This window comes from Hipposideros armiger, unplaced genomic scaffold, assembly GCF_001890085.2.
Source record: "Hipposideros armiger isolate ML-2016 unplaced genomic scaffold, ASM189008v1 scaffold_160, whole genome shotgun sequence".
NCBI classification, from domain to species: domain Eukaryota; kingdom Metazoa; phylum Chordata; class Mammalia; order Chiroptera; family Hipposideridae; genus Hipposideros; species Hipposideros armiger.
Window position 1 is genome coordinate 2476602 of NW_017731510.1, and position 15667 is coordinate 2492268.

Sequence of the window (15667 nt, forward strand, 5' to 3'; positions counted from 1 at the left end):
AAAAAAAAAAAAAAAAAAAAAGAGTATGAACTCTGAGCAACAGGGTCACTGGTTCGATTTCCACATGGGCCAGTGAGCTTCGCCCGAGCTGCGCCCAAGCTGAGCTGCCGCTGAGCTGCCAACAGGTGGCCAGATGGCTCAGCTGGTGAAAGCACATGCTCCTAATGACAACATTGCCTGTTCGATGGTGGGCTATACCCACCCGCGGCTGGGACTCAACTCGGCACCTTGAGCTGAGCTGCTGCCTGGATGGCTCAGTGGACAGAGTGTGTGCTCTTAACAGCAAGGTTGCCAGTTCGACTCACACATGAAAAATAAATAAATAAATAAATAAATAAATAAATAAATATAAATAAATAAATAAATAAAATGCAACACTTAATGTGGGTGTCACACAACTGTGCCATATGCGGTGGCCTCAAATAGAATTTTTCAACAGAGAGACAAAGGCCATGGAATTAAATACCCAGCCTACTCAAATATTAATATACTACTTGCTTCATATCTTTTTGAAAAGAAGTAAAATGTTAACCATATTTTGAGTCCCCCCCAGTGGCCCTCCCAATCTTATTCCCCTTGACATAGAAATACTCTTGTTACTTTAATGCTTACTATTTTCATGCATGTATTATGTGTGTATAAACCTATAGAAAATATAAACAATATACAACATTGATTTTTGCAGGGTTTTGAAATTTTATATATATTGTATCATATGCACCTTTCCCCTCAACACTGGATTGTTTCGGCATTTTTTTTTAATCTGCTTTTGACATTTATCCATAGTGATATAATTGTAGTTCATTCATTTTAATGTTCTTTTCAGTTATATAAATATGCTAAAATTTACTTATTCTCTTATTGATAAACATTTATGTTTCCTTTTTTGTTGCAATTACCAGAAATGCTACAGTGCACATTCCTGTATGTCCATATCTGTTTGTGGACATGAATGAGTTTCCCTGTAGAACCAGGAATGGCCTACATACAGGAAAGCTCTGAACTTGTGGCTTTTCTTTAAACTTTGTGGTATCTGTTAGTGCAGGACATTTCCATTTTATTGCAGTCAGACTCATCTCTTTTCCTTCATGGTTTTGGCCATTTTGCACATTTTCTAAAAGCTAATCAAGGTCCTAATGATATTCTCCTACTTTTTCTCCTAAACGTTTTAACGTTTTGCCGTTCGCCTTGAGGCCTGTGATCTTCCTGGAAGTGATGTGTGCCTGTGGTGTGAAGTAGGACGTTGTTGGATGTTTTCCACCTAGATGAGTAGCACCAGGCACTGACCAGCCCCCCTCCCCTCATCCATAGGCAGAATGCTTGACTGCTATTATAGATCAAGTGTTGTTATATGGGACTCTTCGTGTCCAGGCCCAAAGCCTCTGGGGTTGTGTCTGAGCAGCAGGGTCCGAGCAGAGTGGGGCCAGGTGATGCTCCACTAGCCACCTTTGCAGGAACCTGAGCATCTGACTCCAGGTTTTGAACCTAGAGAGCATCTGAAACAGTCCAGGATCCCTGCGCAGGAGACCCTGGTCCTCTGGAGCACCTTAGAGTAATAAGACCTCTAGTTTGGTTAAGTCTAAGCATCTACAAGTTGAAAATCTCTGGAGAGCTGCTGTGTGTCGGCTGGAGATCTCCTCTGCCCACTCAAGTCACTTCCCTTTTATGAAAATGACTATTTTCTAACCTGTTGTTGCCCTGTGAGATGCTTTGAAGAATTGCAGGGGTTTTTGTGGGGCTTATAAACAATATATGTGGGAGTACCCAGGAAGGGAGGTTCCATAGAAGAGAGGAGGAGCTGCAACCAAGACCTGCCTCTCACTTGTGCCTGAGGCCAGTGGTGTTGTTAATGAAAACAGGAAATGCTAGAGAAGGGGTGGGAGGAAGTGAGGGGTGGTTTTGTGAATAATAGACATGTATATTATTTACGATTCCCTTTTTGGGAGTTGGGAGTTGCTGCAGGGTCTGCTGGTGTACCCCTGTGTGCTCCCAGCAGTGTATACAGAGGCGAATAAGTGGTGTAACAATTGGCACTCCCTGCTGCCAGTGTGTAGGTGACGCCTGTAGGTGATGAGGAGGAGGTGCTCGCTTCATCTGTGTGTCTCTTGTAAGTAACTGAGAGGTTGACACATAACGAATGCTTGAAACTGCTGGCAGAAGGAAGGCAGATTGGTTGTGACTAAAGTTTTCAGTTTTGTGGAAGAAAGAAATCAACTTGAAAAGCAGGAAGCATTATTTTAATTTCTTGAAATCATACTTGAAATGGATATTTTGCAATATTCATTTGGTTATCAGAAACTCTTTATTAAGTCAAGTCATTTCTACCCAAGAACCTTTTCCTGTTTAAAAAAAAGTGGGAACTTTGGTGTTGGAGGAGCAGTAAAAAGTAACAGCGTGAAAAAGAGAGAGAGAGAGAAAGAGAGAGAGGAGAGAGAGAGAGAGAGAGAGAGAGAGAAATATGCAGAAGGAATCCCGGGGGCCCATAAGCTGCTGCTAAATTTCAGTTGCAGTTGTCAGAGTTAAAGAAAACATTGGAGAAAATGTCTCATTGAGGGGTCCCCGGATTGTTCTGCTCTGGGAAGGCCCGCTGAGGGATGGATGGCGGGCGGCCAGCTGGCACAGGCACAGACGCCCGGGTACCATGCACCAGCCACTGAGCTCATTTGCTCCATCTGAGTCATTTTACAGTCAAAGCTGTTTCACGATCAGCACAAGGCATGGTACAGATGTTTGGGGGTGGGGGAGCAAAGGAGGAAGGAAGAAGTATGTGCTTATTTTTGAAGGTTTAGCCCAGGGCTTCTTGGAGTTTGGGTGAAATGAAATGTGTTCTGAATGCTGCTGACTGTGTGAGAGGCACGGCAGCTTGGTGAGGTAGGTGCTACTGCCACTTTGGTTTTACAGAGGCAGAAACTGAGGCACAGCGAGGTCAATTAACCTCTTTAAATGTTATAGCCTAAGGCTCAAAGGCACGGGTCTATCCCATGCAATTCCATCCTTCAACACCAGACTCCACTGCTGAGAAAATCCAACCCCCGACTCCCCCTCACCAACCAGAGCAAAAAGGACCCAAAGACCCAGGGCTGTTCTGTTGGGTCCCAGAATACCGCTTCCTCGGGAAATGTTCCTTGTGACTTACTGAGGTGATGGAGCACAGTGGCTATGACCCCAGGGGGGTGTCTCTCTTGTCCTGAGAGCCCCTCTCCTACACCTTCATTCTGGGATATAGATTGGGAAGTACCCCCAGGAAATCCAAGAGAGTGGAAAGTAGAAAGATCTTGACCCACAGCAAGAGCCAAGTGAAGCCTGGATCTGAGCGAAACCGTGGTGTAGTTAAAGCCTGGTGACTCAAAGCCCTTCCAGGCACACCCCTAGCTCCTGCTTACTGCTCCTGTGACTGTCCAATGCCTGCTGATAGGCCATCTAATGTCTAAATTATGCTCAAACCCAGATAACTATTCGTGACTGTTAATTCAACTCTCCTCAAACTTGCCCATGAAATGCCCAAAACCATGGAGGAGAGAGAAGACATACGTTCCCCTGGAGGCCTGGGGATATACACTGTAGCATTGCATCTCAAAAATGATATTTATTTGAAGACTCTGGTTTTAGGGAAAAAGAAATCATTCAAATTTATTGTGAAACTACCCTTGGTTTTAATATGAAATGACTATTTTTCAAACCTTTGGATGAGATTGAAGATGCCAGAAGTGTCTTTATGTAAATACACTTAGAGTACCACCTTGGCACTCTAATTTAGAATACACAAATTTTCAAGGTCATGTTAGCATTTTTAAAGGTATTCTAAATACCCAAAGGAGTAAGCGATAAGGACTTTGCAGTGAGATAAAAGATCTCATTTTAGGGTGTATGTGAGTGTGAGTGTGTGTGTGTGTGTGTGTGTGTGTGTGTGTGTGTGTATACCTTCTATTAATTCTGTAATTCCCATTGTCTCCATCTTCACTAATGTCACATGTAAAAGCTGGAGCAATAGTCCTTCCTGGGGTCACTCCTCTCAGGCCAGGTGGGTCACTGCTTGCCTTCTGTACCTGTGAGGCGAGCCCCTGGTGTGGGAGAAGTCTTTGTCATCATCTGAAACGATGATATATCTTCAGTTTGTAATTCTTGCAACTGGGAGTCAACAGAAAAATGTGGAGGCCAAGAAGATTTCCAGGATCTTCTAGCCCCGAATTCCTTTTCAGTCTTTGCTGAGGATAAGAAAATGGCCATGGGCTGGTTATTCTACAGCTGTTCACTTCTGTGTGACTAGGGAGACCTCCCTCACCCCTCAGCCCTGTGGCAGCAGCTAAGGCCCTGGAACACAAGGGCCTTCGGGTTGAGGATGTGCCCTCTCCCTGGGGCTGTGACTCAGCCTTTGGGCATGCAGCTCCAAGGAGGAGATTTTTCATAGCAATTGGCACCTACTCTTTTTTCTTTTCCACCCGGGTGCAGAGTTATTGATGTACATCCTTCACCATCGTACAGCAACAGCTGAGCCTGGGCTCTGAGTGCCATTCTGTGGAGATGAGAGAGAAGAGGAGGGCTTTACCTGGTGCAATGACATGACATCCACCTTAATTGATTAAAATTAGAAGGCAACATATCATCAATACGCACCATGAGTGGTGCTTATGCTTGAGCATAAAGAATAGATCTTAGCTTCCCATCTGCGTCACTATTGCTTGCTGCCTATTACCACCTATACGAAACTTGATCGCAGTATAATTTGGGAATTCTGCAGCCTGCAGCGCAACCCGACACCTACCTGAGAATAGCGGTGGGTAAACATTCTCCCGACAGGTGGAGCAGAATGTAATCTTCTGGACTCAACTCCCCCTCAGAACCCACTCAGGAGTCACACTTGGCATCCCTGAGGATAACTCCTAAATAAGATTTGTGGTTATGCCAGTAGCATTAACAAACTCTATTATAGGTAATGGATATGGCACTTACATGTGCCAGGCACTTTTTTATAGTGCTCTACATTTATTAATTCATTGAAGCCTCGTAGTAACCCCATGAGGTAAGTATTATATTTTTCCCATTTTACAGAGGAAGAAACTGAGGCATAGCGGTTAAGTTAGCAGAAGTGGCAGAGCTGGTATTGGAGCCTGGGCAGGTGCCCAGGTTTGTTATGGACCAAATGTTTGTGTTGCTTCCCGCTTCCCCAAATTCATGTGTTGATGCCCTAATCCCCACTGTGAAGGTATTTGGCTATTGGGCCTTTGGGTGATAATTCATTTTAAACAGTATCTTAAGGGTGGGGCCCTCATGATGGGATTAGTGTCCTTATAAGAAGAGATGCAAGAAAGCTAGCTCCCCCCTCACCCCATGTGTATACATGCACACACGCAGACCCACAAAGGGGACATGTGAGCACACAGTGAGAAGACCATCGACAAGCCAGAAAGAGAGCCCTCAGGAGAAACCAACCACTTTGGGACCCCCAATTTCAGACGTTTAGCCTCCAGAACTGTGAGGACAAATGTCTGTTGTTTAAGTCCCACAGTCTCTGGTATTCTGTTATGGCAGCCTGAGCAAACTAAAGCAGTGCTCTTTTTCAAGACAGTGCAATCCAGCCTCCCACAGAAGCCCTCATGGCCCCTCGGCCTTTCAAAAAACACTCACCGGTCATTCTCTTTGGTCCTCTCAAATGCCCTTCCTCAGTGGTGCCTCCACCAAGCTCTTGACTTGAGATGTTGGCTTTATGCGTCTGTGGGAGGAGTGAGCAGAGCATGTCCTTCCTCTATCTTGGGAAGTGTGGGCAACCCACAGACTGTGCCACGAGACTGTGTATTCAGACACCACAGCAGCCACTGAATTAAGTTAAGTGACACGAAAGCAGCATCTGTCTATTCCAGGGCGCTGGGCTCAGTGCCTGGAGCCAGTCTCTGGACCTTCTAGATGCAGGGGCCAGCAGGTCATAATCTCTTCCAGGAGCTCATTGTTCAGATGGCGAATCAGTGAGATGGGCTATCTGTCCTAAACACTGTACTTTAACATTCAACCTAATTTTCTAAATTATCAGGGTTTTTGTAACTGTTGGGCATCTAAGTTTTCTCTTCAGGGAGATGGAGAACTATGTCAGCACAGCACCTCTTTTAACAATCACAGTACCGATTGTTAGAGTTGCCTATAAACACATGATATAAACACTATGCCACAGACATACAGACCCTGAGCATGATTTCTGGAAGCCAGCAGGCTCACCTGTGTGGGAGGAGAGTCGGAGCTGGTCCCATGGTGTTCCTGCAGCCCTCCCCTCACCCCTGGGGGACAACTGCCCCCATGATGGAGAAGATAGAGACTGTCTCCGTGAACATTGCTTTTTATTGTTCCTGAAAGTAGAAGAGCCTGCAGATGACACAGCACCAGTTTTAAACGGGGATTTCTGCATCCCAATCCCACGTTCCCTGCTTTAAGCGCCCATACCAGGATGGTCATAACTGCCTGACTTCTCATCCAAAAAACTACTGCAGGAAGCCTGTGCAGAGCAGGGTGCAGGGGTCATTCTGGGTGATACAATACAGCTGTTTGGTCAGACCAACTGTTTGGTCTCTAAAATAGGGTACTGAAGAGAAAAAAATGGGAAACCAAAATGACCACTACCTGGAAAAAAAAAAGTTAATATTCAAGGGACCTAAACCCTCATCTTTCTCTCTAGCAAATATCCTAAGTAAGCAAATTGCAGAAACAACACTCTACCTCTTCACAGCCTGTTTGGGAAATTGGGAAATTCCTTCTCATCATGGGCTGGGGAAGAATTTGAATGTTACCACCAATTTTTAAATTTCGTGTAGGCGGACCTGCCACAGGGTTGGCATTTAAATATCAGGATTAAAACATAGGGCTAGTTATTTGAGTTATCGGAGGGATGTCCGGTGCTTCTTGGATCCCTTGGTTGTTTTTCTGCAAATCTATTTGCATTCACACAGGGCTCCTGAGTGCTGCTGAGGACGTTGCAAAATATTGAGCTGAGCTGTTTCCCCCCTTTTCAGTAAATCTAAATTTAAAATTGGCACCAGGCTATAGGCATGTTGTATGGGGGAGAATGATTACAGGAAATGAAGAACTGGACTTCAGCCTGGAATTTGCTTTCTCTCTCCCATGGCAAGTGAGTGTGGTCTCACGAAGTACTTTATCTGGCCACAGTATTTTCTGCTGAGGAGAAAAGGGGTTGTACAGTATTCTTACGAAGCTATCACTATATTTTGGGTTTTATTTTGTTGTTGCTGGGTTGGGGCGGAGGGGTTGGGGAGTTTTTTTCTTCCTGTGTTTCCTTTCCTTTTTGTAACTTTACAAGTTCTCCAAATTTTCTTGTACTGTAAATGTTGAGTTTGGGGCTTGGTGTTTCTGGTGTTAAATTGAAGTCAGACATATACCTTGAGTACTGTGCTGTCTCTAAACTTGGAGACTTTCTCTTCCGCCCTGTAGACGCAGGCGGGGGAAGGGAGGGGGGAGGGCTTGGGGGCCAACTGACTTCGGTTCGAATCTTGATGACCCTGCTCTCTGGCTGCAGGTCCTTGGGGGAAGTTGCAAACTTAACTTTTCTTCTGCAAAATGGGTCTATGAAGGATTAAATGATGCAAGTGATGCAAAGCAATCTTAGTTTTTGTCTCCCCACACTCGAGCTGTTGCCTCCTCCATCTCTACCATATCTTTTCAAATTCGCCCCACACTGGAGAACACAAACTGGGCTTACCTAACTCGGGTTATGCCAGACTCCTTTTTAAAACCTTTTCTCATCTGTCGCCATGGTCATGGATGGCTTGTCACGGGCACTGTGGATCAGTGTGTGTGATTCGTAGCACACTGAAGCTAGTGGAGGCGCCAGTCCCGGGTCACTAGTTCTGTGGGTGTCCCTGGTTAATACTTCTTGTTTGACTCGAGGCGGTGCTGTGCAGCATTACAATCAGACGAGCCGTCAACCCATCCCAGCTGTCACCAGCTTGTGTCCTAATTTATCAAGTAATTGCACCAACCTGAGCCTCACTTTCCTCTAATTTACCACAGTGGGTCCTGTGTGTTTGGCACCTAAGTGGTTAATATTCATTGCTAGCTAACAACTTGTTAATGGAGGGGTGCATTCTTCCCAAAGGTACTGTTACCACATCAAAAGAATGGTTTTAAAACCTCACTCAATAGTATATGTGAGGGGGAGGGGAGAGTAATTAAGTGCCATTTGTCACCTAGCTCAGCTCAATAAACATTTTTTTGTTATGCTAAGAGAACAAGAACAATCTAAGTACATTTAAATAACTGAAGCTCGGGCTTTAGCTAAGACTTTAGGAATTTGGACCTCTGTCAATCTGTGAAAATCAGCGTGGTAGAAACTTCTGGAGACACATCTTTAGAATTAGTTATATACATGTCTTCACAGCTGCAGGTTTTAAAAACCAACAACAAAACAACAATACTTGCAAATCTCCACATAACCTTAATTTAGGACGGGCTTCACATTTCCAACAGGGCATTTCAAAGTTCATTTTTCTTATTTCCCTCAGCAATGAAAAGTTCTGAGTTTCATAATGCATTTAAAATATGACATTATGGTTGTAAAATTTGTTTTTAAATGATTGAATTCTTTGACAAATATACCTAGCAGAAGACTTGGGATGTAGCCCACAAGTATAGCTTGAACAAGTCCACCTCCCGTGGGCCACGCACCCCCCTAGGCATTTGTAGCAAGAGCAAAACCCAAGGGGTCCTGTCAGCGGGGCTCCTGGGGACCCTGTCACCCACAGAGGCCAGAAGATTGGAGGGGGAAGGCTGGACTACAGAATGCAGCCGGCTAATCCAATGACTTCCTCTAGTTTGTTTGTGGGGACAGAGGGAGGGGGTGTTAAATTTTTCTTTCATGTAAGTAATATATGTTTTCTATAGAAAACACAGGAAGTAGAGATAGCCAAAGAGATGTGAAAATAAAAGTCAGCACTTGTAGTACCCAGACACTTCGCCTGATATGCCACTCTGTGCATGTTTCCTGAACTTATCAGCATGCACATAAGCAAAGGGTTGGTAGTCTCAGGTCCATCAGGCCTGGGCCACTTCACTGTTTCTGAAGTCCTGGGATGTGTTTGTTAAAGGTGAGGAAATACTAAAACAGGGCTACCAAAAGTATGGTACGTAGAGATGTATATTGACGTATGTATTAATTACAATGATACAATACCTTGTGGGTGGCCTGCACGGGGAAAATGACATCTCAAGTGCAGTTGGAGGCTTGGGCCAATCATCTTCTTTTTCCACACGTCCGTGGCCATGGTCAGGCCCCTATAAGACCTTGTCTCAGAGCCCAGATTTTTCCTGAGCAGTATAACATGGGACCTCTCTGTCTCAACAAATGTAATTCTAGATCCCTTTAATTGCTGCATAGCAGCCCATTGGACAGACCACAGTATACTTATTTAGTAAGTCCTTTTCTTGGACATTTATCTCTTACTTTTCTTGATAGTCCAGCACTATGTGAATATTCTTCTGCTTGCTTCTTCACACATTTTCTTACTTCCTTAGGATGAATTCTGAGAGCTGTGATTGATGGGACAAAGTGTACTCACCTGTGCTTAAGGTTTCCATTTGTTCCTTCAGAAAGGAAAGCAAGTCCCCCAGGGCCGGGGCTGGAGTGCAGCCTAACCCCAAACCTCACTGCTTCCCAGTTTCATTGTCATAACTTCTGACAAACAGGGCTATGTGGTGGAGTTCAGAGGCAAGAAAGGCATGGTTAGGCGTGGGCTTGGCTTTGGCTGCATGGGGTTGGCACATCCCACACTCTGGCTGCTTTAAGAAGTCTTCCCAGCCCTCTAGCCATCCTCTGAAGCCCCATAGAATGTGATCATGAGCCCCCGTAGAATGTGATCATGACGATTGTATTCCATTGTGTCATGTAGATTACACCACACAATTGTGTGTGTGTGTGTGGGGGGGTATGGGTGTGTGTACCACACAACTTTAACTTCCTTGAAGGCAAAGACTGTAATCTGTACATCCTCCTCCCCTTCTGGCTGTTGAGAAATAATGTGCTTGGCTCCAAGGATACTGGTTCCGTGAATGAATGAGCAGCGAAGGACTGTGAACTGATGGATAAGTGAGGCGGATGAGAAGGTTAAAGTTTTTTCCATAGAAGTCTGATGCCCCACCACATACTTTCTCCACAGGAGGGATTTAGGACAGTATTCTGATCCAAAAGGGGATTCAAGCACTTCATCAAAGGGGTGGGCAACACTTGTCAAAATAAAAGAATGGAGACTAGAGCTGATAGAAATCATGGAGAGGTGCTCAGCCCGTCAGGCCCCCTTGACACTCTTCCTAGGTGTGTGTTTTAACTTTCACTGAATTTAATACTTTCTGTTGCTTTGGGTTATGGGATATTTTACCTTGATTAAACCTTTTTGAAAGAAAAAGCATTAATACCCATGTCACTTCTGTTTCTGGCAGGCAACGATGGTCCTGAGCTCCGCACACTTCTGGTTGGGATTATTTCTGGTTCCTACTGCGTGTTTGATCGAGGACGTAGCATGGAGAGCGTAAGTGAGAAACAAAATAATAACCCTAAGTCTTGCTCATCTGTCCCTACGATTGTCTTTCACTAGCTATTAAATGCTTTGGGACTTCTGAAGACACAGGTCTTCTGCCACCTGCCAGCAAAGGATGACAAGGATATTGTTTGGGTTTTTTTCTTCCTTTTAACCTATGCTTCACCTTGATATGAGAATATAGTCAGAAAGGAGTCCCGAGACAGATTGTGTGAAGGAGGTCAGTAGGGACGTACATGATTATAACGGACAGTTTCTAAGTACAGAACCATTCCATCAGGTTTAGGAAGTATGATTCAAGATTCATTTTTCCTTTTATAATATCTAAGAATCAATGCTAAGTGATCACAAATATAGCCTGGCTTTAAGTCCCATGCTTAAAGGAAAATCGTATCTATGTAAGTCATTTCAAATTATAAAATACTTGGAATGAAGTATTCATTTCTCTAAATAATTCATCATCTGAATCCTTCAAATATAATTCTTCTAGAGAGTCAGGTCTATGAGAAAATTAACCACAAAGATGAAATTATAATGTAGGTTAAACAGGAAATAATTCATGCTCCATTTTATTTATATGTTTTAAAACATATCCTTTCTGAAATATTTTGGGCACAATGTGAATGAAGCAATTAAGTTCCAAGATAATGTGAATCTTATTTTCATCCATGAGCACAAGATGGAATGCTGCAAATGAGATAATATTGATTTTTGTGTTGGGTAGGTTCCTCCTCCAAGCAGCTGCCAGCTTCCCTGAAAATGGAGATTCTTGGTTTGGCTTCACTTTGGGCAAAGCATCGTTATTTGGGGGCCCTGCGGCAGAGAATTGAGACTTTAATCCAAACCTTCCAGGAAAACACATCAGATTTCATTTTCCTCTCTCCTTCCCTCCCACACTCAATGAGAATTGTTCTCGCCTGACAGTTAAGGATGTGTTTTGAAAGAGTGTTCATTTTGGCATCATCTTGACAACCGGTAATACCTAATGCTGAGAGAGAGGGGAAGAGAGAATTTTATAGCACACATTTTGGGTGGCTTTTTCTTCTGCTCACTAAGTTTTACAACTCTTAGTAAAAATTAAATAATTCTAATTTCTTAAATGCTCTGATTTACCACTACTTGCATTTTATCTGCTAAAACGGTGTTCTGTAGATAGCAGAATCAGGATCCTTGGAAATAAATGATAGCCAGGAAGGATGTTTTCTTAATCTAGTAAGTGCATGAAAAGAAAATGTAGGTTCTGTTATAGCACATAGCTCAATTATGGCACATTACCCTGCTGAATTTCTTCAATTTTGCAAAATAATCAAGTTAGTTTTAGGTCTTGGCTACACCAGATGACTTTTCACTTTACAGAGATTGAAATAGTGATTTGATTATAAATTAATCTCAGTCTATTTTAGTCCACTATCTTAAATTAGCATCATGAAAAAAATTTGTTATCGAGACTATATTTGCCAAATGAGACGTTAGCAGAAATATCTTTCTACCATTTCAAAGAGAATGTTTTCAGATTGCAATGTCTCTGCCTCCTTGTCTATTTTCTGGATATTTTCCAATACATTCCAAGTAAAAGTCCCCCCATCATCATGAAGCAAATTATCTGTTCCCTCAAGCAGGGATGGTATCTCTTCCCGACTCCTGGCACTGTAAAGTTAGCATCATTTACATTTTAACGAGAATAAATCAAATGACCCGGCTTCCAGCTCTACCATATGGAAAGAGTAAAAGTCGCTTTCTTTCCAAGAACCTTGCCAGCAGGGTAGGGACCCTGTAAAGAAGGCCCTGGTGGTGGTGGTGGGGGTGTTGGAGGGGGGACCATGAGTGCTGTCCTGCCCGTAGCCCCACGCCACAGGCCCAGGACCCAGCCCTTCCCAGGATCCCCTGCTTTGGGCTGAGCCGGAAGGGCCCCATGCCTCCTAAATTCCAGGGCCACTTCCTAAAATGCATTTTATAAAATATATTTTTTGTAACTAAAGTTTATTGGCGTGACAATGGTTAGTAAAGTTACATGGGTTTCAAATGTACAATTCTGTAATACATCATCTATACATCACATTGTGTGTTCACCACCCAGGTAAGGGGCAAGGGGAGTGCTAGATGAAGGTAAATGGGATCAAATATATGGTGATGGAAGGAGAACTGACTCTGGATGCTGAAATACATTTTTGTCTCGTTTTTTACTTGGAGCAGGGAGTATGGCATATATTGGCTCTCACCTGGAGCATTTGCCCAAAGTATAGGCTTAGCACATAATATATATTTAACGGCTAAACGAGCCACTTCTCTCCTCAAAAACAAGCATCTTGCAAGTTCATTTAGGCATTTGCCTCTGATCATGAGCCCAGGTTTATCTCATATTACACTCCCAGGCTGAGAGATTTGTTGTTGAATCAAGTACATTCAGAGTCTTCTCCCAAGAAGAAAAAGCATAGTGTGAGTTGCTTATCTCTGAGGAGGCCCCCAAACTGAACTCTTGAGTTCTCTTCCTGAACCCCAGCTTTGTAAAACGTGTTTGGTTGTTCCTTTCTGCACACTGAGCTAAAATATTAATCCTGGTTGTCCAGCTCCACCCATCATTTGGTTCAAATTGTCATATATTTATTGGAACATGATGTGCTATTGATGCACCTTGGACTTGAAGGAGTTTTAAATTAATGGAATCGGAACTAAGGCACACCTGAAGCACTTCACTGTGAAGGCCCCGTGGGTGATGTTAGGAGTCTAACAGTTTCCTTACTGTCTTGGGCCCATCTTAAGGATTTTTTGTTTCGTTTTGAATTTTGGTGGTTAACTGTTTCGAAAGAGCTTTTAAATTCCAGCACAATATATATTTCATATATATTTCTATGAGTGCTGAAAAAAAGTGAGTCGTTCTGTTTTTATGCATTTTCCCCCCGCCTTCCCCCCAGTCTTTGTCTTCCATTTCAGGACCTGGAGTGTTAAGAGTAAGAAAAAAGCAGCATGAGGTAATTCGGTCATTTTTTCCATGAAATCTGTCAACTTTCTGGATGAAGATCCATTATTAAACTATCTTAAGTCAGTTGGACGCCATAAAACACCTACTCTGTTATCCTGTTAACCAGAGTTTTCATGAGGGACTAAACTAATACATCTTTTATTAAAATAATTGATTGATTATATGTGATACCTGGCTAATGAGTATTTTTATTAGAAGCATGAAGTTTAAATTGCCCCAAACTATTTTAATATCCTTTAGCTTACACTCTTCCAAAATGTTTACCTATGACAGCATTCTTAGGTAAGCTGCCATGTCCTTATTCTCATCTAGGAGAAATTTGTCAGTATTGCTTCATAAAAAATAATATAAAGCTCAAGGCCACTGAACATGGGAACCAGCCTCTTATCTAACTTGTGTCTCCTATCCTCTACCAGTCGGCACACAATACATTCAGCGAGTTCCAGAATGACTTCATTTCCTCATTATAATCCCAGATTGGCAGTTAGATGGAAATAAAAGGTAATAAGAAATTTCTGTATATAAGTGGGCCTTGGTTTTTGAAAAACTTTCCTTACTAAATGAATTTCTTTTGAAGCGCATTGTGTGTTACATTTTTATCCACACTTAGAATTTAACATTTCCTTTTAACTTGCTCTCCTTCCATGCAAAAGAGAGTCCAGGAAAAGAACTTCAGAAACAGAGAGATGAAAAGTTCAAGATTCTAAGCTGACCTATTTATTTTAAAAGCCCCTAATAACCTGGAGATACCCTTAGTACTATCTGAAGTCTCACAGACGAATCTCACACCCTCTGGCAATGGCCAAGCACCCACTCCCTGCCCCTTCTGGGATCCTCTGGTGTCTTGATGTGGGGTTAGATGAAGCAAGCCCTGGACCACTGGAATTAAGCCATTCACAGATAATGGGGTTCACTCTGTTCAAACTGTGATTCACAACAAGCCAAACCCCAGCTCCTGGTGAGACCTAAATTACACGCCAGTGGCTGATGCTTCAAGACTGGCTTTCTAAACCTAGGTTTTTGTCAATTCACAGGTAGATTCTGACAGGGTAAATTTCAGAATCATTTGCCTAAGGCCTTATTAGGTCAACGTTCTTGAGAAAATGCGTTTACGTTGCTAGCATCACTTCTCCTCCAGTCATCCCCAGTGTCGCCTTTCAGTGTCCTCACATCCTGGTCACTTTCCCAGGCTAGCTCACGGGGCTGGCCTGCTGACATGCTGGGGTGTTGCCATCTAACTCTTGGACGTGGATGTAGTTCTTCTGCTAAGAACGTGCACCGTGCTTAGTAGCATCAAGAAGCTTCCATTGTTTCCCTCTGAGGTGATTTTGCTTCGGCGTGGTAGGGCGGACTCCTTTTTCTCTTGACCTAATCTACAGATTTCCAGTGCCTTGCGCCCCGTAGTCCAGCCTTCTTTTTCCCAGCCTACTTCTCACGGTCGCCTTTCTCGCCCAGCCCAGAAGATAACACTGGAACTGGTCTAGATGAACTCTGCTGGCTCTGTGTGGGGAGCAAGGCGGGTAGAAGAGAGGATGATGGTGGAGTCAGGACAGTCCTGAGAAAGTGAGAAAGCTCATGGCTGAGGACTCACCAGACCTGTTTTCATGGGACCTGCGTATCTGGGGTGAATCCAAGTGAGCTGGGGGTTGCCATTGAGTCAGCTTGTTATCAATAGAGCCCCATAAGCCCTTGAGATAAAAGGAAGAGTTTGGGGCACAGCATATTCAATTATATTGAACAGTGTACGTTTTAATGTTCTTTTTGGCTGCTTTCTTCCCAGCACAATGTTAAACATTTTCTCTAATTTATTGTTTTAAATTAAAATTCCATGGTCTCGGCTTTGAACTGCAGTATTTTTATCACTGCGGAGTCTTGGGACACTGCTTGGTGTAATGAAGGTATTATGTGTTAAAACCCGTGTGGTTAAGTCCTCGTGTTTACTTTGGGGAAAAGGAATGACAGGCACATATACAGTGTGTTAGTACTGATACTCCATTACAGATTAGCTCGGAGTGTTAGGGGATGGCTCGGCATTATCTTAACAGACGTCCCTTCCTTGAAGGTGGAGGGTGGGTGGGACGATGTGATTCCACTGAAATAGCACACGTCTTCAGAATTGTCTCGTGACACTGTGTTCATGTCCACGCAGATCCACGCT

General features: G+C 43.4%; 1 protein-coding gene across 7 annotated transcripts in view; it reads left to right on the plus strand.

Annotated features, from left to right (window-relative positions):
* The window catches only part of ATP8A2 (ATPase phospholipid transporting 8A2), a 624797-nt gene that overhangs the window by 565062 nt on the left and 44068 nt on the right, over positions 1 to 15667 (plus strand). For 6 of the 7 annotated variants that reach the window (XM_019651453.1, XM_019651451.1, XM_019651452.1 and 3 more), the window contains one exon: positions 10432 to 10520. In XM_019651453.1, the coding sequence (XP_019506998.1) occupies positions 10432 to 10520 (89 nt within the window). Of the gene's footprint in view, positions 1 to 10431; positions 10521 to 11253; positions 12540 to 15667 lie in introns of those variants that run through there. The other variant, XM_019651455.1, reaches the window with a different exon arrangement.